Below are 26,320 nucleotides of genomic sequence, written 5' to 3' on the forward strand. Positions count from 1 at the left end.
GTCAGGTGCCGGCGATAGCCCACAATTCATAATCTGTCAGCAGGAATGATGTCCCACCTCCAGAGGTGAAGCTGACAGTTCTTCCTCATGCATCCGACACACAGACTGTGTGACGCGCAGAGATCTATGTGAGGTGGACTGAAGAGCACATTAACCTCTCAGCACACCCCCATTTTCACTGAGGCTCTTTTCTTTTATACTCTTCATTTTTCTTTATAAAAGGCCAGACTGATGAATAACACCACATCCAATCACTAGTAAGCAGATGGCTCCGAATCCATCGAATGTGAAGTTCCCAGTAAATTTCCCAGCAGCTCAACCTTCAAACCTTTGTTGTAGGGAATGCCATTCTGAGGGTATAAAGTTTCAGTTCTGCAAAATGAATACATTCTAAATAGATGCTAGAGAATTGCTATACAGTGTGGTGCCTCTAGTTAATACTGTATTGTGCCCTTAAATTTTTTAAGAAAGTAGATCTCAAGTTAAGTGTTTACCACAATAAGAAGGAAGACAGAAGGAGGTTATTGGAACTGAGAGGTTCTGTTTGGGTTTGGGGATTCCTCAATGATGTAGGCTTTTTGTGTAACGCTTGATAGTAAGTACTAGTCCGATTTTGTTTCATTGTGGTGATTTCTGACTGTACTTTGGATTAGTTTTGCAGAAATACTAAATGTTTGCTTTTCAAGGTGGGGACAGTGCTGCAGGAGGCATCAGTAACCTGGGCCTGGTGAAGGCCAGTGTGGCCAGCAGGGCAGGAGCACACATCTGCAGGGAACTTGAGTAGAGGCATGAGAAAGCTGAGCCCAGGAGAGGCACCAGACCCCAAACCCTGCCAAGACTTTCCAATCTATCTGTTTAAGGAATGTTTTTAAGGTTGACCTAAGCTCCCCAAGGTTAACTGTCTGCATCATTTTTTTAGTCTTTTCTTTGTGTTCAAAGTACATTGAAATGAAAGTCAAGTTTTAGAGTTTTAAGGACATAAGTGAATCCAATCTAATAAATAGGTAATATGTAAATTAACCATCACTTTGTCACAAAGATGGCAGCACACATAGCCACAAGATGGTGGTGCCCAGTCCCCTCAGCCCCACCAGAGTCCCCCAGTCCTTGGGGGAAAGGGGGCGCTGAGGACAGGCAGCGTTCTGCCCTGACCGTGGAGGGCCTTTGGGCAGCTTGCTTTGTCCTGCCCTGGCCACAGAGGGCCTCTGGGCAGTGGTCATAGAGAGCCTATGGACAGTGGTCATAGAGCTACCAGGCCCGGCAGAGAGCTACTGGCACACCAATTCATGCATAGGGCTACTAGTTAAAAATAAAAGGAATGGGGCATAGAATTCATTCCAGGCGCATGGTAACCAAAGAAACCAAATTGAGATCATCTGATTGCTAAGAGATGTCAGTCACTGAAGGTGGTAGGGGGGAAATTTGGTTTTATTTATTAGTATTTTTTAAGTAACAAACCCAGGGTTGTTTCAAGAAGGAAAGAAAGGACGTGATAAAGGAAAGGAGACAAATGGTGAATGAAACAAAGAGGTTAATTTTTTAAAGAATGGCCTCGATCAGTACTTCTCACACTTTAACATGTCTTCTTAAAATGTAGATTCTGATTCTGTAGGTCCTGGGAGAGGCCTGGGATTCTGCTTTTCTAACAAGAATCCAAGTGACATTAATGTGACCTTCAGGGCACCTAGAATCAGTCTGGGAGACCAAGTGGACACATTCACCACTAGTCATGGTTGTTTCAATATCCACTATATAGAAGATAGCACCTTAAAAACACAGATAAGTGCTAGCAAGATACTTTCCAATAACACAATTTAAACACAGACTTCAAGGCTGCCATGCATGCTGAGTGCTGAGACGACTCTTCATTAGGCAGGATAAGCGGTGTTGATCAGTTAGTTCAGGTGAATAACAAAAGAAAATTTACAGTTTCTTTTAAGAAATTTACAGTTTCTTAAAAGACTGTTAGTTCTCAAGTAGTTAAGAAAATATAAATGAACATCAGAGAAAATGAGTCAAAACCATCAAGGGCTATTATAGTTTTAAAAAGGCTCCTGTTTTTAAGTGCCGATGCTCACAGCTACACTGACAGATCCCAGCAAAGAAAATGGGCTCTTGCTTATTATCTCACCTTCCTCCATCCCTTTAGAAAACCTGATGTGCGTTTTAGCTTAGCATTTTGGTCTTTGAGTTTCTGGGGGAAAAGAGAGGAGACATGTGGCCTTGCACTTGACTAGCTCTACGCCCCTTTATATTTTCCTGCACATTTCTTTGGCTGAAAGGTAGAGTAGCGCTATGTTTTAAAGATAACTTGAGAATGACTTGATAAGGACGTTAAATGTATCCTATGGAAATAGAAACAAATCCTCTTTGATTAAAAAAAAACATAAAAAGATGATAAATATCAGTTTTTCCAGACATCCTTGGACCTACTGGCATGGCACAGTGTAATAAAATGTTATATGCTTATCACAACCTATATTGTTTGATCTTCTGAAGTTTTTGATAGTGGAGGGCTTTAATTTCTACATTGCTTTTAATGCAGACAAAGCTAAATTACATAATATCCCTTATTATAGATTGGGGGATTATATATGACTTATAGAGTTATCTGTGCATTGATATTCTCTGTACATTTTTACAACCTCCTATATATCCATAATTATTTTAAAACTAGAGGCCCAAATGCACAAAATTCATGCATAGGTGTGGTCCCTAGGCCTGGCTGGCGATCAAAGCATCAGGCATAGAAGGAAAGGTGCCAGCTGACCTCTGGGCCCTGGGCAGCACCTGGGCCCCTGTGCATCTCCTTCCACCTGAGTCATGGCGCCCGAGTCCCCACACCGAGATGTGGTGAGTGTGGCCAGACGCTGCAGACTGGGGCACAGCGTGGGCTTTGGGCCATCCAGTGGCACTAGACGGAAGCTGAGTGGGCAGTGCGCTCTCTCCTGGCCTGCCTCACAGAGCGGCTTCTGTGCAAACCCACGCTCACTGTAGTCCCAGCTCACCCAGAAGTGGCCACTGCACATGTGTGGGGCAGGCTCCTCACAGGCACCCTGCACCTGAGCATGGGGGTTTCCCCAGCGTGCAAGCCCTGGTGTCCGGGGGTGGAGGGGTGCTTTAAAGTATTAATTCATTATTTTTATAGTGTATACACTGTTTGTGCAACCATTTCCACCACCTAATTTCAGAACATTTTTGTCACCCCAAAATGAAACACTGTATGGATTTGTGGTCTGTCCGCTTCCTCATTCTCCCCTTCCCTGGCAACCACTAATCTATTTTCTGTCTCTGTGGATTGGCCTACTCTGGGCATTTCCTACCAATGGAGTCATACAATATGTGGCCTTTTGTGCCTGCCTTCTTTCACTTGATATAAAGTTTTTCAGATTCAATCATGTAAGAGCACTCGACTCCTTTGTATGGCTGAATAAAGCTCTATTGTGTGGATAGACTTTTTAAAATCATTTATTGGTTCATGGAATTAGGGTTGTTTTCACTTTTTGCCTATCTATTATATAATATGCAAAGTGTCCTCTCGGGAGTTCAACCAGAGACTGGGAGGTCAATGGCTCACTATGAAGTGTGCTGATCACCAGGGGACGGCTGGGAACAAAGAAAGGCCCTGGTCACCGGCTAGGCCTAGGGACCCCATCCATGTGTGAATTTCATGCACTGGGCCTCTAATTCTGAATAATGTTCCAGTGAACATCCATGTGCAAGTTTTTGTGTGAACATGTTTTCAGCCCTCATGAGTCTTCTTCAAAAAGACGAATTATCCTAGGACATGGAACTGCCACTCCTAGCACACACTCATTGGCCGCAACATTCACACCCCACTGACCATGTTTGAAGGTTCCATCTATTTCCACATCCTCACCAACGTTTATTTTACTTTTGTTTTAAAAATAGCCAACATTGTGGGTGTGGATTGGTGTTTACTTTTACTAATAAGTAAAGATGCTGAGCGTCTTCTCATGTGCTTGTTGGTCATTTATATTCTTCTCTGAATATATACCTTTTCAATCCTTTGCTCTTTTGAAAGTTGTATTGTCTGTTTCTTGTTAAGTGTTCTTTATGTATTTTGGATACTAGACCCATATCAGATATGATTTGGAAATACTTTCTTGTTCTGTGGTCTGTCCTTTCATTCTTCTTGGTACTGTCCTTTGAGCATAAGCATTTTAAATTTTGATGATGTCCAATTTATCTGTTTTTTTCTTTGGCTTGTGTTTTGCTATTCTATTATAAGGTCTTTTTATTTAAATAAGATGCTGTTTTTATTTTCAATTCTTGTTGTCGCTCAGTTATCCATTCTTTATTTAGCCTTTAAAGAGCTGAGAACTATAAGCTGAGAACTATAATGTAAAAGGCAACCTATCTCAGTAATAAGATGATGTATTAGTTTCCTATCATTTCTGTAACAAAGCACCATCAACTTATGGCTTAAAACAACACAAGTTTGTTATCCTGGAGTTCTGTAGTTTAGAAGTTGGAAAAGGGTCTAATGGGGCTAAAATCAAGGTGTCATCTGACCCATAGTACTTTCTGGAAGCTTTAAGGAAAAATCTGTCTCTGACCTTCTCAGCTTCCAGAGGTCACCGACAGTTCTTGGCTTCTGGCTGTTCCTCCCTCTGTGAGGCCAGGGAAGTTGGACTGAGTCCTGCTCACTTTGGGTCACTCTAACCGCCTCCTCTGCCTCCCTTTTTCACTTTTAAAGGGCCCTTTGGATTACACTGGGCTCACCTTGATATAATCTGGGATAATCTCTATTTTAAGGCCAGTTGATTAGAAAACTTAGTCCCATCTGCAACCTTACCCTATTTGCCATGAAAATGGGTAATTAATTCACAGGTCCTGGGCATTAGGAGGTGGGCATCAGCTAGTGTTCAGTGTACCACAGATGGCCTTACTACTAATGCGAGGGCCTGCATACATTGCTGGCAGCTATGGAAGTGCAAGGACTCAGAAAGAAATTGACTATGTTTGGTCTTGTCTCTACAGCCTTAACTGGGTTGTGGGACTGGTTATAAAGGCAGAAAGCTTAGTAAATGTGTGTGTATGTTTTTCTCTTAGTGAGCCTGTTTTATAATCTCTGAACCAGAAGTTTCTGTTCTTGTAATCCTGGAAGAAAGCAACTCAGAAGTTTGGCATTATGCATAGTGATCTTAAAACTGGCTTTCTAGTAATGCCTATGTGGACAGGTACTTCCTTGAGGGGCACATGGGACAGTGAAGAGAGCATGGCCTATGCATTAAGGTGAACCTGGGACCAGGTGTCAACTCATCTGCTTGATTAGAAAAGTCCACTGGAATTCAACTCTATCCAGAAAATTAGATTTTTGTGAAAATATCTGAAACTCTGCATTTGTTTGGTAGCATATTTCAAATAATAGTATATCTGAAAGGCAGATTGATGTTTTTAAAAAAAAATGAGAAAAATCAGTGCTTAAAGTTCCTAAAGTAGTTTTACACTTAGTCATACTGTACACTAATGGCATTTAAGACCCTACTAAAAGGCCAGCATGAATTCCATCAGGTCCTTCCTTTGTTTGAAAGGAAAGTGAGACAGAGTACTTGTTCACTGCTAAGCTTCCTCTCCTGGCTCTCCTGCTCAAGAATCTATTTCCACATCTAGACAAACAGGAAAAAGACTCAAATATAAAGATGAATAGAGCAGCCTATTTAGGACCCTGTGTTCCCAGGTCAGAAGTTACAGCTACACACAGAAATTTATGTTAAATTGCAGATGTCAGAGTGTTCAAAGCACTTCATGGGATACGTTCCCAGGTCTGCATTTCTCACTCATGCACTCATAAACTGCTGTTTAAAAAAGCACAACAAGCTTCTGGGAGTATTCCCTGAATTGTCACAACCTGGTCTAAGATTAAGCAAAAGTGAGAGTGGTAATAGACCATTATTAAAGTTTCCTTTCCCCCAGCAAAATCTATAAGGATCTTAAGATGGAAAGATTTCTTAGAGAGAGAGACCATTATTTTAAATTTGGGTTTCCAAGAAGGAAAACAAAATGTCATAAAAGTGGAGAAATTTATTCTAAAACATAGGGAAATACATAGGTAGTAACAAAAAGTAGGAGAGGCAGTGGGAAGTCAAGGTAGTTAAACCAAGAATTAAAAATTGCTGAAAATGGCAATAAAAAGTGCACAAAAACAGAGTAAGTTCTGTATGTCACAGTGTCATGCCTAGTGGAAAAGTAATAGATAGAATCTCCATTCAAACCAGAGCCCACAAACGTGGGTTCTAATAATCCATTGTGCCATGGTATCCCTTAGCTGTTGGCATAAAGATGCTATGTTTCGTGCTCCCCCCAAGCGCCTGGTGTCAAACTACAATTGTTTATGTTGCTCACACAGCTGCAGCTCAGGTAAGATTTGGCTAAACTAAAACTGGACTGTTTCACAGCACTCACGGGTCCCTGCTTGGCCTCCTAAAGTAGCGCTTGCCAACCTTTCAGACCTCACGGACCAATGGTTGGCTACCGCTGTCCTAAAGTCGATGGTGGGACATGTGGATGACCTCACTCCTCAAGTCTCCCCTTGAACCTAGAGCTGGCATATCCTTAGGTTGCAGCAGACCATGCAGACAGGAAGCAGAGCCTCCAAGGCCTTTGAAGGCCTGAGTACTGGCCTGTCATTGTGCCCTTTCCCTCCACCGAGCACTGGCCAAACAGTCACAGGGCCAAGCCCACAGCAAGAGGCTTAGAATTAGAAGTACACTCTGTTCTCGAAGAAAATTCTTTAAAAATTGAAATAAGTTCTGTACTCAAATCTTGACTGTAATGCTCTGGCCAGATGGCTCGGTTGGTTGGAGTGTCATCCCGTGCATCAAAAGGTAGTAGTTTGATCCCCAGTCCTGTGTGTACAGGAGGCAACTGATATCTCTCTCACACATCAATAAATATACCCTCAGGTGAAGATTTTTTAAAAATGGATCTATTTTTTTAAAAGTCTCTGCTGTAGCTAGTAATGTAATATAGGTAATTTATAATGTTTTTAAGTGAAATTTTTTTGGGGGGGAAATTTTTTTAAATAACTGATGCATCAGAAATCTGAACCTAAGGAACAGAAATGCCTTTTAGCTTTAACCTCAACATTCCCTAATTTTTCTACTAAAAATTATCAAGTTATAGAAACATTCATATTTGTATTCCTTTTTTAAAATTTTGTCAACTTTCACTTACAGCTGTAAATACTTAAAATGTTTGTTGGTGAAATGAATGAATGGAGCTATCTTAGCTAGAAGAACTGAGATCAGTGCTTTGCTAATCAAGCTCCCAAATTAAGCCATTATCTAGCCAACCATTTTCAAGACATACTTCCGCACATGTGCAATTGAGAACATCAATCCACATAAATAATTCAGAAAATAATTTAAAATCTGAGTTATTAACAAAGGATTAGTAGTTACCATGTTAGTGGGGCAACAGCATAATGTAAGTTGAGTGCAAAAGTTATTTTATTTCAATTCCCACTTCAGAATGCTTTATCATATTAGTCAAATATTTCTAAAATTATATTTGTCAAATATCCCTAAAATATTACTTCCATCCAGTCATTTCTCATAAGAATTATACAGTGGTTTTCTATTGATTGATAGCCTAGAATGAGAATCTTTCTTGATCTGATTCTTTCTAGGCCCATCAATCATGTCTCTTGAAAGACAATGTCACTTTGCAGAATCATAAATATTGCCAGTGACTTGTGAGTATAGTTGTGGAATACTGCTTAAATGGACTGTAGATGAGATGGACAGTCTCTTTTCCCTATACTTGAATATCCAAGACTACAAATTTTTCACAGAAGTCAGAGTGGTGCATTGTTAGTAATATTTGCTTTAAGATGAGTATTAGGTTTTAAGGAAAGACTAGAACAGCCAGAGACAGGAAAAATATTGTAGATATTAACTATGGCTTAGATAGAGAAAAATTGTCTTGTCTTAAACTTTGGTGCCAATTCTCAAATTCAAAAGTAAATTCAGAAAAAATGTATTACCCATAATTGCAATGGTTTTATTCCCATTTAGAATAAATCATGATGGCTTAGCAGGATAAAGGACTTTGTAACTTCTAACATTCATGATTATTGCATTTGAAGGTAGTATGGATAATGATTCTTTAAATTAAATATCAATTAAATGTCATTAATTTGGAATGTGTTACTATTCATCAAACCTTTTCTTATCTAAAGAGAAGGATTTGCATAGGAGGTTAAACAATGGGTCATTTACACTATTTGGTTAAACAAATTATTTTAAAGAATTTTAGGGTACATTTACTTTCTTAAATGAATTCATTTATAGTTATTCAAACTTGTCAGTTAGGCCTTTCTGCAACTCCACCTCCCACAAATGTTATTATTTCTAAATCTCAAACCAGACTCTGGCTAAACATTTCATATCTTCAGGACTGCATAATTTAGAATATTTTGCACCACTCTCAGGGCTAAGATGAACTGTGACCTGTGGACACAACCTGATTAGAATTCTCTGTTTTGTCCCTTTAGACTCTGTTTTCTGAGATGATTTGGCTGGACTGACTTTTCACACAGCACCACTCTATCAAATCTGTTTAACTGAGAGGTTTCTGGCTGTGATACTCAGGTGATAGAGGTGTGGCTCACCTTGCATTGGGTTCACTTTTCCTTCTCCCATTGAAGCTCTTCTGGCTGCAAGTCTTTAAAAAATGGGCCATTAGAGAGATGCAAGGTGGTTTGGAAAATGATGTATAGTTGGGTGTTTTGTTGTGGGTTTGCATTATTTTGCAATATTTTAAATGCCCTGTTAGGTAAGCCTACAACTTCAACAGGGATTCAAGTTTAGAGATGGTAACTGCTAACTTTTGGGTTTCCTTCATGACCAGCAGTAGAAAGGCAGTCTCTCTAATATTACCAATTCCTGAAGCTCCAGGGAAGATGCTTTGCCTCGCCAGCCTTTGGCCCAGAACTCACAGAACTATGGGCGATAAACAGCCAACACCCCTCTGTGTTTGCTCAGAAAGGCAGACCATATAAGGCACTTGGTTCCCACTGCCATGGCATGTGCCCCACTGAGCAGGTGACCTTTGTTTTTCTTCTGTGTTTACTACTCTAGTGACCCTTGAAATTGATTGACTGAATTTATCACTTTCTGGTTTTATGATCTTCTAAATCTTTAGCTTTTATATTTTCCCATCATTCATGTGTTCCCACTTGTCTTTCCCAATGGTGAGGCCATCCTCAGAGTTAAGATTATAAAACAGTAATATTCATTCTGGTAGGATCAAATGTAGAATGCTGTTGTAGGGAGAGTTTTTTTCTTTCTACCTTTCTGTGTTAGTACATAGGGACCTAAACACATGAACCCAGCTAGCTTTCAGGAGAATCTCAGAATCTGCTCCTGACCAGAGTGTGGCATCCATGATTTATCAACAGCCACCTTTATTTGCCTCCTTTAGGCAGTTCAGCTAGGTGGTTTGTTTTGTGTTGTGTGTGGTTTTATTTTCTTTCCCCTTCACATTTGAATTTAAGCTCCTTTTAATCTCTAAAAAAAATAGAGGTTTCTTGCCAAATATTTGCCTGTAGTACATTTTGAGGCAGAAACCCATCCTTTGTGTGAAGTCGGCACCTGGTGAATTGTTAGCTTCTCATCATCTTCTCTCCTTAAGAACAGCATCATTAAAGTAGCGCAGTGTCTCTAACAGTATGAGCCCCATCAGATCTCCTCGCTCTGAGGAAAAACACCCAAAATACATAAATGATCTCCCTTTTCTTCATGGGACTTCTCTGCAAACTGGCAGCTGTCCTCTGGGGGTTTTCCTGAGCAGTTAGCAATCTTCAGGCAGAATGACCAGTCAAGGCTAACGTGTTTGTTGGGCGGGTATTGGGAGCTCTGTGCCCCTGCAGTGTGAACGCAGCCCACTCGTTTCTGAACAGGAAGGGAGCTCTGCCAGCTGCCTGCATCCTCTCCGTCCCCATCCACTGACTCCAGTGGAGGGAAGGGAGAGAAGACATCCATCATTTTAAGCTCTGACTTCCCTTTTGTTTTGTTCAGCCCCATAATTACACTTTAGAATTGCAGATTTCCAGCTAAAGCTCATGAATTCCAATATGTAGACATGCACTTAAGAGGGGAAAAAGGTAACAAATATCTGCCAAAATGAGGTCAAGGTAAATCCTTTTCTCAAAAAGATGGCTGTGATTACCAAATAGCACCAGCTGTAATTTTGCCTTTTTAGAAATAGTGAGTGCATACTGTGTAAAAAGGGGAAGTAGAAGGTTTTTCTTATTCTTTCCTAAAACCAATGTGGCCAGCCAGCGGCCTCTGGAGGCCTCCAGGTCCTGGAAGAACATCCCTATTTGCCTTTGAAGCCGCGTCACGGCAGCTTCCAGCAATGATCATGTGCTTGCCATCGTTCTGACCTCGCTGGGCCTATTGAATCAGTGAGGACTCCAAGTACGTTCCGTGTGCAAGGCATGGTTTTAGGAGACGGGAAAATAACAGCATGTACTGAGCTCGTGTTCATGTGCTAAGAAATCTGCCAAGGGTTTTCTGAGATATTTTGCTTCCTGCTGCTATGATTATTTCAGCTGGAGCAGGCAGGCTGAGTCTTGGGCAGGAAGGATGGGGGGTGTTTTGCATGGGGAGATGTAACCTCTGTGAGTGAGCTCTAATTTCCAGACTAGGAATCACAGAATAATACCTACTTCATCCGGTGGCTGGGAGGATTGTAAGAGTTCATTCAAGTAAAGCTATAGCCCATGTGTAGCTCAACGATGCAGAACTATCTTTCAAGTTAAGAAATCAAGAAAGCATTATCGCCCTATCTGGCTTGTCTCAGTGGATAGAGCATCAGCCTGCGGACCGAAGGGTCCCAGGTTCGATTCCGGCCAAGAGCATGTACCTTGCTTGGTTGTGGGCACATCCCCAGTAGTGGGCGTGCAGGAGGAAGCTGATTGATGTTTCTAACTCTCTATCCATCTCCCTTTTTCTGTGGAAAAAAAAAAATCAATAAAATATATTGGAAGGGAGGGAGGGAGGGAGGGAGGGAGAGAAAGAAAGAGTAGTTTCTACCACATACCTGTCACTAAGTAGGCACTGAGAGTACAAAACAAAGTCATTGGTGATCCCAGAACAGTCTCAGGGGAGCAATGAATGGAACCTCCATGGCAGCTGGCTGTGGAGTGAGTGGAAATGGAAGAGTAGATAACTCCAATGTTTGAGCTCAAAGTGGGGAAGAGAGATGGCTGAAAGGGGCTCGGAGTGAGGCAGGGCATGGATGAGTTCAAGATGGCAGAGCCTTGGACAATTCTGAGTGTTCACAGAAATAAAGAGATGGGAAGAAACAGGAGAGAATGGTGATGAAACTGTGAGAGGTCAGGGTCGACAGGTCCGGAGTGTCCAGACAGAGATGTTTATTTTGTTTGGTGACCAGAGGAAGGGAGGTGGTGGATGGATGGAATTATAGACATTCGGGTGAATGTTGACAAGATGCTGAGGCTATATTATTAAATTAAAAGAATATAGAACCTGAGAGAGAAGAGACCCAGGAAATATAGTGATGGAATGGAGGTAAAGTTGTAGGAATGTATTTCAGAAATTAAAATTAAAGTTTAAGCTGTACCATAGGGACAATGTTTTTGGTAAACCCAAGCTGTGAAGTGGAATGTCAGGCCAGATCCCTGAGACCAGTGGCCTAAAGGACAGCCTTAACAAATCACCGAGCACAAACTTACATCTTTCATGCCGAGGGCCCAACTGAATAGGGGACTTGTCTTAGGCTCTCACAACCAGAGACTGGACTTCTACCCCACTGTTCTTACTGGCCATATATCAGGCATGTTGCAAATTTCCTTTTCAAATCTTGAATCAAATAAAGCAGAGCATTGCCCCAAACTTTCCACTAATTACTGCACAAAGCTCTTATGACTACGTATTATTTATACTGGCTGTTTAGGCTTAAGAGAGTTTAAGGAGAATTTAAACATACAAGTGTATCCATAAGGCATGGTAAATATATGATTAATGGTCTATTGTAGTAGCAAACTTTTAGAATTATTGTTACTATTCCAGAAATTCCCTGGTTCCTGTAAGATATTTGAGAGACATTTTCCCTGATAAGAGAAACAAGGGTTGATTGATTATATAGTAAACCTTGCCTTCCTTCACATAATCAATGTCTCTTCTCCTAACTGATGGAAAACTTTAATGGGATGTTTCCTCCAGTTGTAAAACCACTCAGCCACAGAGAAAGCGCAGTTTACATCCAGGGAGAGAAACACCTTGAAACCAGCTGAGAAGAGTCATGAAGTCTCCCCTAATGCTATGCTAACATGAAAAACTTAACAAAACACTTAGTTTGTCAGAAACACAAGAACATTTCTTAAAATTCCATCCTGGATGAGTACTTTAGGAAGGTAATCGAAGTTGCTAATGATCTCAGTGGTAAGGAAACAGATGAGAGGGACCAAACAGGAAGCAAGGATCTAGCCACTGGGGACAGTGTTTCCTTCCCCTTGGTGCTCGTGGACACACCTGTCTCAGGTGGCCTAGAAGCAGTAGGTTGTGGAGAAGGGGTTGGCATGGTTCAATCGGGAACAACTAGTTAAGGAAATGCTGAGTTCTGTGAAATGGTTCTCTCTTTAAATCAGTGAAAGACCCTTGGTTTGAGAGCTCAGGGAGAATCAACACAGTGGAGGAGTGGGTTTGGTTGTGTCTGGCTTTCCAGGTGGTTATCGGTCACCTAGACACAGTCTGGGTGGGTGTTTGTAGAGAAGACACCGTTTCCAGGTCTGTGTTTTTTTCATGAGCACCAAAATCATTCTCAGCCTGTATGTTGGTTGCTTTATTTAGGTATTCATTTATTCACTCAATAAATATTTATAGTGAGTCCACTGTGTACTTGGCACTATGCTAAGTATACAGATATAACGGAAAGCAAAACAAACATGGTTTCTCGTGGGCTTATGTGATCCAGAGTAGGAAGTAAACTATAGAGAAATAATACTTTTAATATTCTTATTTTTTGCCGAAACCGGTTTGGCTCAATGGATAGAGCGTCGGCTTGGGGACTAAAGGGTCCCGGGTTCGATTCCGGTCAAGGGCATGTACCTTGGTTGCGGGCATATCCCCAGTAGGGGGTGTGTATGAGGCAGCTGATCGATGACTCTCTCTCATCGATGTTTCTAACTCTCTATCTCTCTCCCTTCCTCTCTGTACAAAATCAATAAAATATATTTTAAAAAATATATTATTATTTTTGTATAATGTAAGCAATTAGGGAGGCACTTTTTTTCATTAGAGTTTCTTGGATTGGCAGACTATATTCTACTAATTGAGACAAGCCCTAAGCATAATCATAAAATAGCCTTTCTTCATTTTCATAAAGTTCTTTGTCCATACACCAAGGCCCTAACCGTGCACACACACTGAGCCCTGAACTCCAGCTGTGAGCCCTGCCAATCTGTGCTATAGTGTCAAGCTAGAAAGCACAGCAAGTGTATTTAAAACAAATTGGGGTTGCACCTTCCAACATTCTTGCCTGCTTATTCCAGGGTTTCCTACCCTTTTTCACTCATAACTAACTCTTTTTAATAAACATAAAAATAATATCCTGACTGTCTAATTCTCACAGTAAATTTTTCACAGAAAAAGATTAACAAATTGAAACTTTTTTCAAACTACACATTTCCCACTCTACTCCTAAGAATTAGTTTTGTACAAAATGAAGCATATGAATATCTTTGTAGATTGCAGTAATTTGGCATTTTTTCATAATTTTTACAGAATGTATATACTTGAATGTTTAAAAACAAAGGGGCAGATTTCTGAAATCCTAACATGACAATTAAATGGACCCAGAAGAAATTTTAAAAAGAGGTCTTTCAGGCTTATTTTTTTCCTTTCCTTACACTGTCTCTTAAATTCTAAATGGCATAATTAGCTATATGGGAAGAACTTAGCCTATCTGCTACCTTTGTATTTCCTACAATGGCCTTGCAACTGTTCCCAAATGCCCTGTAAGTCAGGTTTGGACTTAATCAAAACACAAAGTTGATCCTTTTATCTTGGCATTTTAGAAACCAGTAATATATATTACATACCAGAGTGTATCTTTTGCAATTTTTCATAAGCATTGTGTCTGAAGGTTGAACTCCATGCAGTCAGAGGCTCTGTTAAAAACATGTTTGCCTGCAGAGTGTACGGTACATTAATTTAGTGTATCGGTCCCCTATGATCCGACTTTGATGTCTGATGAGAGGTTCACGAGCTTATATCTCTGAGCCTGTTAGGTATCAAATAAGATTCAATATGATTAATATATTATCAATTTTTTCCAAGAAAAGTAAAGATAGTATCTCACTTTGATTTTACAGGTTTTTTTCCATGACATAAAATTATATCCATAAGCTACACTAATCCTTAAACACACCACCATTCTTCATTGCACATTCTGAGAGCCATGTAGTTAACTCACCGGATGTCTCATTCTGTCCACTGCTCACTCTGGTCCATGCCCTGATCATTTCTTACCGAGTCATCTTCCTGCTTCTGCCATACCTCCCCACCACTGTAGTCTCCTCACTGAGCTTGAGTGAATCTCCTAAATGTAAGTCATATAAGTCACTCTTTTCCTTCTTAAGTAAATACCTAAGTCCTTAATCTTGGCCATAAGGTCCCCTATGATCTGACTTTGATGTCATCTTCTATAATTGTTTCCCTTACCCAGTCCACTTCATTTGGTTGCTTTCCTGTCCCTGTTGTATTCTAACCCTGGTTGCTTACACGTATGCCTTCCTAGATATCCGCATGCTTGCTCCACAATTTCTGCAGAACCCTGCGCTAAGGCAGTTTTACTGCTGAGTCCTCTGACTGTCTGACATTCCCTAGTCCCCTGACCTTGCTTTATTTTTCTTAGGAACATTTAATGAATGAAATGCATCTATTACAAAAAAAAAAGAAGAAGAAGAAGAAAAGAAAGAAAGAAAGTTATATAGGACTAACTACTGTTTTAGAAACTACTTTAGACTTTAGATTTTAAAAATTTGCCACAAATGCATTTTTATTAGAGTATAGCTGGCATACTATACTATGTTAGTTTCAGGTATACAATGTTCCAATATTTATATACCTTATTAGATGCCTGGGGCATAAAATTCCTGCACAGGGGGGGGAGGGGGGGGGCCTCCAGTCCCGATTGGCCAGACCCCAGCAGCAAGGTAACTACCAGTTGGAGCATCTGCCCCTTGATGGTCAGTGTACGTCATAGCAAGTGGTTGAGCAGCTTTAGCATATCATTAGCATATTATGCTCTGATTAGACTGTACACTTAGCATATTAGACTTTTATTATATAGAATGATACAAGGTTGAGATCCAAAAGACAAGGAACTCACACTACTCCATTACAAAAAAAGTCTGATCAAAAAATGGGCTTAAGACAAGATAGGAAGATGACATATTCCTTTTTTATTTAAAATTTTAGAATATTAAGGCTACATGGGGAGAAAGACCTATTGAAATGACAGATTTAGTAATCAGAATGACATTTAGAATGTGACCCACATTTAAATCCTGAGTAAGAGGAGGTCACTCACTCTTTCAGGCCAAATGCCCAGAAGGTGCCAGGAAAAAAAGGTACTCCAGGGCACAAGTCACGGAGCAGGGGTGTGACCAGATGCCCAAATCATGCCTAGATCTGTGGGAAGTGCCCGCCTGTCCCCAGGCAGAACTCTACATGTCTTTGTGAATCAAGAAGGAAAGGAAGTCACCGAGATGGTTTCTGTCCCCTCTCCCCTTATACCTCCCCCCCCACACACACACACACACCCCACCTGACAGGACACAGGGCCTGGAACAAGTTGTCTGCATCTCTGGATTCCACTGAAAGGTTAAGATTTCTGTGGAATGAGGGCCAGGACAGAGAGATGCTAGCAGTCAGATGAATGCCCACGACAGTCTGGCGCCAGGCCCCAGCTCTGCGGCGAAAACTGTGGGACTGCCCCTTTGATTCTGACGAGAGATCAGCAAGAGCAGAACAGGATGCTCTAGCACTGACAGAATGAGACACAGGCTTCCTGGCCGCTACCCCAAGGCCAGGATCAGAGACAGCTATTACTCCAGATCCATCAGATGGTCTAGGTGCCCAAGTAGAGGCCAGTCTGTAGTCAGCTCTTGGAAAGCCCTACTCCTGAGTATAGGAGAGACCACACAACTGTGTCTGCCATCTCTGCAGCCAAGGATCTGCCAACACTCCGAAGACAGCAGCAGTGAGTGTTCAATGAGACCCAAAGGAGCCCAGAGCCAACGTTCACCTTTCCCCAGGTGATAGAGATGTTCTAGAAAGAATAGGGGAGAAGGATTTGCTGCTCCCAGGTCACTTCTTGAAAAAATACCTTAGAGTAGAAAAGTTAGAAGTGGCCGTTGTAACCCTCAGGAGGGAGTGTTAGGGTGCTCCATCCACTACTGACTGGATCAAAACAAGTAGCTTAGACCCTGCTTGTCAACAAGGCACCATGAGGGCCCAATCAGAGCTGCCTCTCCCTCAGCCCACCACCAGCCAGCTGCCACATGAGATCAGAGGAACCGGAGGCCACGTTCTTTCACTCTGACAGCCTGGATACTTGCAGGAAATATATGGGGTTGTTTCTTAATTACGATTATCGAAAGCATACAAGCTATTTCTACATGTACATATTTGTTGTGATTTAGATTTTTAAAAACTAGTTTTAAGGATTGTTTTTTACCAAACAGATTATAATTGTAAATTTGTATTATGCCAGGTAAATATGACTTCTTAACCTGCAGCTTTGATATAACTCTCACTTGTACAATTTGAATGAATTACATTTTTCAATATAACAAAATTGCCATTCTCCATCCCTCCAAATACTTCAAAGTAAGTATTTTTCTACATAAAAATTTCGTAATCACCTAATCCGTGTGTAATTGATGTAGATATTTTTAAAAGATTAATTTTCATTCAGATAATTGCAAATGCAGCCATTCAATTTATTTTTTCATCTTCTGTAACAATATAGATCAGTTTCCCTAGAATTACAAATAAAAGCCCTGTAACTTAAATCTATACCATGAAATAATCTTCCCATAGTAAAAGTGAACACAAAGTAGCTGGATTTCACCTTTTTCTATTTTGTTCAAATATAGCAAACCGTTTTTACTAAAAGCTAAGCATTGAACCGTGCCGAGCAGCTAATCCTGCTGAATCATTTTCCCTTGCCCCTGTCTAGACTGTTAATAACCATAATTAAATAGTAGCCAGCAGTGACAGCAAATCTCCTACAGATAGTGTACGGTTAATGAAATTATGTCATGCATTTTCTCAGTGGAATGTAGTACAGAAGGCTTCAGTTAGTGCTTCGTGTCTGTGTCCACGCTCTGTCGCTTACATACTCAAGGACCAGGGTCACAATCCTCTATATCAGCTTTTGGCCAAATGCTTTCTTCTGTTATGTGCCTTAGCTTTAGAAAAACCTGGGTAATATAGCCCCATTTGAACCAGCTCAAATAGTATGTAGCTCAAGTCATTTAACTTTATTCCAATCTGAATGTGATTCTGGAGAGCCCACCAGAAGGTGAGGTGGCAGTTTAATTCCTTTCAAAGACTCAGCCCTGGCGCTGTGCATCCTTAGCTCAATGATATATTCAAATTCTCTCCCAGCCTTTAAGTAAAGGTGTTGGGTGTTAGACCAGTGAGTCTTGGACTACATTTTCTGAAGCCCCAAAGGTCTACTGGGTCCCTAAGTTCACCTTAGTTTGGGGGTGGACAGAACCCTGAGCCTGGTACCCTAGATGCTTCAAATAGGCACACTTCACTTTTATCTGACCACTCAACTAGATAATAAAGTTCCTTTCAGATTAGCAATCGTATGCAAAAAATGAGTCGGACCAAGTCACATACCTGATTGGGAGGAAAAGACATTTGAACAGTGAACATACAGGATAGGACATGTGTGCCACCACTCCACAGTAATAGAGTAATTGCTAAGTAGAAAGTTATAAATGTAAGGCCGGGATAGTATAATATCTATTTGCAAGCAAATAGTTACTACAAAGAAAGTTCATCAAGAAAAGAGAGGTTCAGGCTATTAACAAGAAACTATGGTATAACTATTGAAAATGGATTATTATAACTATAGTAGGAGAAATATGTCAATTGTGAATTAAACTAGCTTGCTTTTAAGAAAGGCAAATATTTTCAGACTCATTAGACTATTAATATAAGATGCCAGCTATTTCTAATATGAAATATTATCACTGTATATCAGTAAGGAGAACTAAAAAATGAAAGTAAGTCATAATGAAATACATTTTAAACAAACATAAAAATTGATACATTTATGGACAAAGTCTAAAGTACAGTTTTATGATTTGTTTTATTGAAGATAATATCTGTTAAAACATCTGACTTAAAAGCTGTTTTTCCTAAGAGACCATGTTCAGACTCTCACTAATGAAATTCTGTCTAATGGTGAAGGTCATCTCTCATTTCTGTTCTGTAAATACTTTCAACCAGACAGTGAGAAGCCACTGTGACCTGGGATTTCACTGTCTGTGTCTCAAGATGTTCCAGGCTGAGGTGTCAGAAAGATCGCCTACTGTAAAGGCTGAATTTAAGTCCCTTCGTGTCCCTGCGCGGGTGCCTCATGGAGAAGAGGGCATCGATCAGGAAGGGATCCCCTCCGAGGAGCAGGGCTCTGGCTGAGTTTATCGAGATTGAGCCAGAATCGGAGGGACTTACAGGGCGAATATTTCAGAACTTCCTGAGCTTTTAAACTCAAAAGATCCAGACCCTCTGAGTGATCGGACAGGATCTTCCCAGTCCTGACTTGGACATTCAACTTCTCATGGTACCTACACTCACTCCTGAGGTTTGTCAGTCTAGGCAGCGGTCCTTCTCATTCTTCCTGGGTGGCAGAAATAGGAAGACTTTGTGGGGTGTGCATCACAGTATATGATAATATATATGTATGTTTGAAAGCCTCCTTGTTGTAACCATATGACACCTTGTGCTCAGAACTTGGAATATTACTCCAAAGCGGCCGAACTCTTCCATCCTTCTTCACATGAGTTCAGTGAAGATCCATGGCCTTCTACTTTTGTGTATAATTTATTGTTTAAATAGGCTGTAAGGAAGTTTCAGTATCTGTGCATAAGCATGTTTTCCCAGTTGTGGTCCATGCATACAGACCGAACAGTGGGTTTTCTCCTCATGTCTGGATTAGGCCGTTTGTCTCCAGGCTGTGGTCATCTTTGTTGTCTTCAAACTTGCGTAGCATATGTTACATAGTACCAGCTCCAGACTGAAAACTGCAAGAAACTTGTCTGGGCTGGTGAAGGGGACTCCCCAGGCCTTCATTCCCTTGTACGGTGACCTGGCTTCATTTGCATTGCTCCCCCTGGCCTTGTCCTCTCTGATGTCACAATGGTCTCTACTTCAGGTGACAGCTGTAATGCTGCACCAGTTAACTCTACCTGTACTGTACAATAAAGAGGAGGTTGACATGCATAAGTATTTCTTGTCTTACGACACGTCAACTTAAGCATGAGGTCTAAATATGCTGGTTCGGTCAAATCTTACCCAAATTAGTAATGTCCTTTAAAGCAGTTTGGGGGGGGCTGTCACCAACTTTTCCCAACCCCACAGGTTTGACTCTTCTAACCTCTCCGTCCCTCTCAGGCATGCCATGTACAGCCTTCCAAACAGCCCCTGCCACATGTTGATGCCTTTTCTCCCACAGAAAAGTGTGTTTATTTGTCTGGATTATCAGATTTGACTGGTAAAGTTTAAAAGATGTCACCCACAGGTTTGAGTTTGATGTTAATACGTGAGGTAGCACAGTATTATTATTTATTTTCTTCACTTTTCTATCCCATTTCCATTTGTTGATGTGCTTAGAAGAATCTCGACACTTGAAGTGTACAAGCAAATGCCACTTTAAAGCTTTTGATGATAATAAATTTTCAGTACTTTCATAGGGAAGTCAAAGCCCTTCATAGACATTAACAGACTCTTATCCACAACAATGTATTGGAAATAACAGGACAGGTATTATTGGTATTTTTCAAATGGCTGCTGAGGTCACCTGAGAAACTTTTGGCCAAAGTGCTGAGGATATTACAGTGGAGAGGTGACAGAAACCAGCAGCACACAGTGACTTGCCCAGTCAGCCACAGAGTGGGATGAGAACCTGGGTCTGGGAGCCAGTCCTCTTGGCATGTGCAGTTCTGATTCTCACCCTCTTGTGAAGAGCTGGGGGCAGGGCAGCAAGAGGTGAAGGAACTAACTAGACTGAAGTGAAGCAGCCTTTACTAGCATTCTGCTCTGCACACATTTAAATCTAACCTTTTACACTGAAAATTTTTGTCCAGTTCTACACAGATCATTCCTCTTACAACTAGTAATTATGTAAGTAAACTTACGGATTTGAACTGACCTTTCTATTTTATAAACCCAGTAAGCTTTTTCATTTTCCCTAAAGCAGCTCTGATTGGCTCTTTAACTGTATGTAACCTAGGGCCTTGGTGTAGAGCCAAGAAAACAGTGCCACTGTTTTTGGTTTATTTTTAAATATCCACACACTTGAAAGTGTTCATATTAGTAGACATTTTCTAACTGGCATATGTAGCATTGATGCCTTCAAGCAGCAGCATTTTCTCGGTCTAATTGTTTTTGTCAGAGGATGAGCCATAATATGGGAAACAGAGAAGGAAGAATTGAGCATCCAAGGCCTTCTAATGCCTTCCAGCCTTGATCCAAGGGCACAGGACATGTGACTTCTGAGAGAGGTGCAGATAAATGCAGCCACTTTCACTAGAATTATAATAGCCCTTAGCCAATTGGATTCCGGAAAGATTGGCTGTCAGGATAAAGAGGTAGCCCGAGCTTACCTTGGAGGAGTCTTCAGCAAGTCAGGGTTTTGAGAGATAATGTCCAAGAGCAAGCACAGCTGAGGAGGTGTTATCAGAGGCAAACATAGCAGTGAATAGGCCTGCTCTTATCATGAGCCAACACTAAGTTCTGTACATAATTCCAGTTAATTTCAGGCCCTCCTGCATCAGTAAGTGCAGCAAAGGTTGTCCTTCCCGTGTGCCCGCCATGGGCCCAGCCCCCCTCAGGTTCTTCCCAGAAGCTCAGCACAGACATCACAGCCTAGACCAGCGGTCGCCAACCTTTAAAACCTCATGACCACCTGTGGCCCTAGACAACTGCTTCCTAACTTTGGCTCACATTCTCTTTAATTTAGATTTATTTCAATGCACTTTACATCAATGGGCATTTCTTGATTTGATTCTTGTAATGGCATTATTTCAGCTCTTAGGGAGATAAAGATGAACAAGAGTAAAGTACTTCCCTTCATAAGTTCTTAGCCTTTCCCCCAACATTTTCCCCCTAAATTTTAATGTTGAAAGGGTTCAGACCAACAGCAAAATCTATATATATTTTGCCCAAATTTATCAATTGTTGACATTTTTTCTACTTATGCAATTCTTTGAGTGCGTTTTTTGCTTTCAAAACTATTTCAGTCCTGATAAACCCATCCTAAGTTGAAAATATCAAATATCATAAGTAGACATGCATTTGATACACCTAACCTACTCAGAATCACAGCCTCACCCACCTTACAAGTGCTCAGAACAAACACTAGCCCAGTGGTCGACAGAGCCAAATATCAACAGTACAACGATTGAGATTTCTTTTGAGTGCTGAAAACTTACTTCTGTGCACGGGCCACGAAGTTTCAATCGCACTGTATATGCGCGCCCACCTGTGGTATTTTGTGGCTCGCAAGCTGCAGTTTGCCGACCACTGCCCTACCCTACAATTGGGCAGCATCATTTCACTGCTGCTGCAGTATCAGAGTGCATATTGCTGGCCCAGGAAAAGATTAGAATTCAAAGTAGAGTTTCCACCGAATGCATATTGCTCTCACACCATTTTAAAATCAAAGAACTGAAAGTCAAATCATCATAAGCTGAGGACTCTATGTTGAAGGCATGATGATACTTAACCCCTGAAATGCTTCAGGTTCTCTTTCTCAAGAACAAGTATGTTCTCCCATATAACTACAATGTCATTATCTATTCCAAAAACTATAACACTGTCATTATCTACTCCCAAAACTGTAACACTGATGGATTAGTATTATACAGCCTATCTTCATGTCCCTTGGTTCTTCCAGTGATGCTGTTTATAACATTTTTAAATCCACTGCAATATCTTTAAAAGCCAACCATTATATTTAATTGTATTATCTGTTTAGTGTCTTTTAACCCAGAAAAGCCCACACACACCCCTTAATGTTGACAGCTTTGAACACCCCAAGCCAGCTAGCCTGCCAGGTGTCCCCCTTCGGCCCTGGTCTGCTGCCTCCCCCGATTACATTTGGAATGAGCAATGTTGACAAAAATTATTATACAAGAGATGTTACATTTGTGTTCATGTCGCATCACGTTAGGAAGAACACAATGTCAGTTTGTTCTTTACTGGTGATATGAGCTCTGTCTGGTCCATTTTTTTAAAAATTGGAAATACATGGAATGGTACTTTGAGACTGAAAATATCTTGCTCCCCAACAACATTTCGCTCAATGGCTTTAGCATCATTGATAGATGATCCTGCCTGAACCAGTTATTACACTGGCAGCTGCAAACAGTGCCTAATTCCATCACTCATTCCTTTAGTAGTTAGCATTCTCCTATAGAAGAATTTTCCTCTCTCCCTGCCTTCTGGGATTCTTTCTATTGTTTGATAGATTATTTTGCATCACTCTTAGTATTCTCTATTTCTATCTTCTCAGTTTCTATTGATGATTTTTTTTTTTTTTTTTTTTTTTTTTTTTTTAGCTCTCTCTTGCTTTTCTGGGAACAGATGTTTCAGACTCACCTTATACTTTGCTGGTCCTAGACTTAGAATTGAAATACTCAAAGCCTCTTCTAGAGAAGAGCTGTCAAGTAATTTATAAATAGAAAGGGAATTATCCACCTGTGGTAGGTAGAGAACCAAAGAGAACTCTACAGGCTAGAAGGTGACACTTGACCTTAACCTTGAGGGATACAGCAAGCATTGAAAAAAACAGAACATCAAAACTTTTCATGGGAGTGGGACATTCCTGTTCTATTGAAGAAAGGGTGAGTAGGAGGAAGCAGCCAGGTGACGAAGAACCTCAAATGCCAGGATGTTTGGGGTGGGGGACAGGCAGGTTATAGGCAATTGGGTTGATCAGATAAGGAATCTAGAGCAGTGGGAAGGAAAAGGGATGGTTTAGAATGAGTATAATTATAGGAGTATCTGCTTTCTGTCCAGGTAGGAGTCTACTCATTATATTCCTTAAAGAATGTAGGAATATTAGTTATACATTTCTGAATTTTAAAATTCTTTCCAAATATTTTCTCAGAAAGATAACAGGCTCCCTCTAGTGGGAAGTGAGCATTACAATTGAATTAGTACAGTGTTAACTTCCTGGTTTCCTGATTCTAACAGTATTGGTCTATAGCACTTGTTTCTTTTTCTTGGTCCATAGCACTTGTTTTTCTCTGAATTTTAGCCAAAAATAATATTTATAAGACAGTCAAGTTGGTGAAGCGAACTGCTCTGTGCCTAGCATTTACTCCAAGCATGGTGTTAGAAAGTGTAAATATAGATTTATGTAATTTATGAATACATAAGTTATTATCACTCGCAAGCCTTTAGCTGGATGACTAAGTGGTGTAAAGGACAGCTCATCTCCTGTCCTCGCTTTGCAGCTGCTCGGCAGTGGTTCACTCAAGGTTGCACTTTGGAAGTTGGCTCTAATCTTTGTTCCTATTACTTTTACAGAAAAAAAAAAAAAAAAAAGCCTTTTCTTAATTTATGAGGAGGAAAAAAAAGATCAAAATTATATGCTTACTTGAAGCTAAAACAGGGTCTCTGTAGAGTTTAATAACTAGTGTAAATGTTCTGAAACATCAAAAAAAAAAATTCAGATTGCACCATGAAAGGCAAGGAATGAAGTAGCATGTTACAGAAATGGGTTTTGGTAAGGAACACAAAAGAAAAGTCAATGCACTTTGCTATGAGAATGGCATGTGTCCAAAAGGTCAACATCCAGCACCAGCCAGTTAGAAAAACTTCCAGTTTTACAATCCCATGTCCTGTATTTCACCCACCCGCATTTCACATGTCTTCTATCCACACACGAGCTCACTTGTGTTTGTAACTGCTGACAGATTCATTCCAAACATTTTCTTATCATTTTCTTACAGCAAATCACACGCTCAGCTTTGGAACCCTGGTCAGCACCTCCAATACCTACGATGGGTCTGGTGTCGTGACCGTGGAAACGGACCACCCCCTCCTCTGGACCATGGCCATCAAAAACTGACCCAAGGACTGGCCTTCTAGCTCTGCCTCCAACTTACCTCATCTGCCAGCACCTCATTGCGCAACAAGCACAGGGCCCCTTGGTCTGCAGGAGTCTAAGCCCACTCCTCTTAAAGATGTCATGTTTAGGTGATTCAGGTAACATGACAGATCTCAGTTTTACAGTGAGGGGAGATACCATTAGGTTAAGAAAATAAACAAGCTCTATTACATTTGGTTAAAAAAACTAATGTGGATCATTCCACCATACAGTTCAGTACTGATTGTCCTTATGTTATTAATCATTCCATTTATCCTAGAAAATGACTTTAATTCGAAGCTGAGAAGGCTCAGTGGGGCTCCTTGGTGTCAACATGCAGGCCTCCAGCTGCACACCCTCCAGAGCTTGGCACCCAGGCTGCTTCTGAGCCTGTCAGCGTAATTGTGTTCCCCCGAAAATAAGACATCCCCTGAAAATAAGATCTAGCGCATCTTTGGGGGGGGGGGGGGAAATAATATAAGACACTGTCTTATTTTCGGGAAAACAGGGTAGATTGCTGTGTAGCAGATTGAGGTGTTAGGACTGCACCATTTACTTTAGCCTTATTACTGTCTCTTAAAATGAGAACCATTGACCTAATGATTAAATTTGAAAGCAGGCGGTTATGGAAGCTCTAGGTGAAGAGAGAAATGTCATGAATTCATACAGCCCTGGGACACTCCCCAAGGCTGCCTCATTGCTTTGCAGCCTGGACTGAGACTGCACAGCAAGCCCAGAAGTGGAATCACCCCGACATCCCTCAGACTGAGAAACACTGGCTCACAGACAACACGCTTACTCCAACGACCAGAAAGAGAGCCTGGCAGCCTGTGGGACAAGTGAGCTCTGTGCGCTGAGGAGCCCAGCTCTGAAAGCCGGCGTTCCTGTGCCCTTCACCCGACTCCCGGAGCCCCCTCCTCACCTGGAAATTGAGGGACTGGATGGAGGGTCCTGAGCCCCTTCCCACACTCGGGGCCAAAAACTGGTTGGCATTTACTGGGCAGATCCTGCACACGGTGAGAGCGTTAACCCCAGCACTGAAACGTATTCACGTTGCTTTTAGGATTAGACCCTGTTCTAGCCTCTTACCCTCTTCTGCCCCATTTCCCAAATGGTGTGTGGCCATAAAAACCAGGAAGTAGAACCTGCCAACAGGCCGCCGCTGCGGGAAAGGGACCAGCAGCTCTTTCCTCCTGGTGCTAGAGAGGGCCTCTGCTGAACCAGCCCGCGGTAACCAGAGGTCCTCTTAACAGTCTGTGCCGATGTGTGTGAGACTGAAATCCAGATGTCCAATAAAAGTGTTTAGTTAATGTGCACATGTGTGATCAGTATTAAAGCAATCTTTCTCAACTACTTCATTATCACCAGTCACCTCAGTGTTAGTGTTTCTACATTTTGAAAAAGTTTTGCTCAAAGGATGATTAGTAAGGACAATACTTCACTCATATGATTTCGGCGAAAGACCAGAATTATCATCAATACACTAAGGCCTGATGCTCGAATTTGTGCATGGGTGGGGTCCCTCAGCCTCGCTGGTGATCAGGACATTTAGCTAAAGGATTACAGTTTGCTGTTATTAGCACGAATGGGGGCAGCACTGAGACTTCCCCACACCAGCACGCCCTCCCCCTTCCTGCCGGGTTCCTGAAGAATGAGGTATTTGACCCTTCCATTCCTAAACTACTTAAGTGCCATTTTCTGCTACCTGACCACATCATTTCAAGAAGTATGTTGTGGGTTTTCAACCCTCACCTGAGAATGTTTTTATTAAGTTTTAGAGAGGAAGGGAAAGAGAGAAAAAGAAACTTTAGTGTGAGAGAGAAACATTAATCAGTTGCCTCCCATATGCACCCCAACCAGGGATCGAACTTGCAACCTAGGAATGTGCCCTGACCAGGAATCAAACCTACCACCTCTTGGTATATGG

The 26,320-nt window shown here is 41.2% G+C and overlaps 1 protein-coding gene across 4 annotated transcripts in view; it reads left to right on the top strand.

The window, feature by feature from the left end:
- Nucleotides 1-25,709, top strand: part of TPK1 (thiamin pyrophosphokinase 1) — a 187,957-nt gene extending 162,248 nt beyond the window's left edge. For all 4 annotated transcript variants that reach the window (XM_084896553.1, XM_084896552.1, XM_084896554.1 and 1 more), the window contains one exon: nucleotides 24,257-25,709. In XM_084896553.1, the coding sequence (XP_084752679.1) occupies nucleotides 24,257-24,375 (119 nt within the window). In that variant the 3' untranslated portion in view covers nucleotides 24,376-25,709. The remainder of the gene's footprint in view (nucleotides 1-24,256) is intronic.
- Nucleotides 25,710-26,320: the final 611 nt, after the last annotated feature.

The sequence above is a fragment of the Pipistrellus hanaki genome (assembly GCF_964339955.1).
Source record: "Pipistrellus hanaki genome assembly, chromosome: 10".
Lineage (NCBI taxonomy): Eukaryota > Metazoa > Chordata > Mammalia > Chiroptera > Vespertilionidae > Pipistrellus > Pipistrellus hanaki.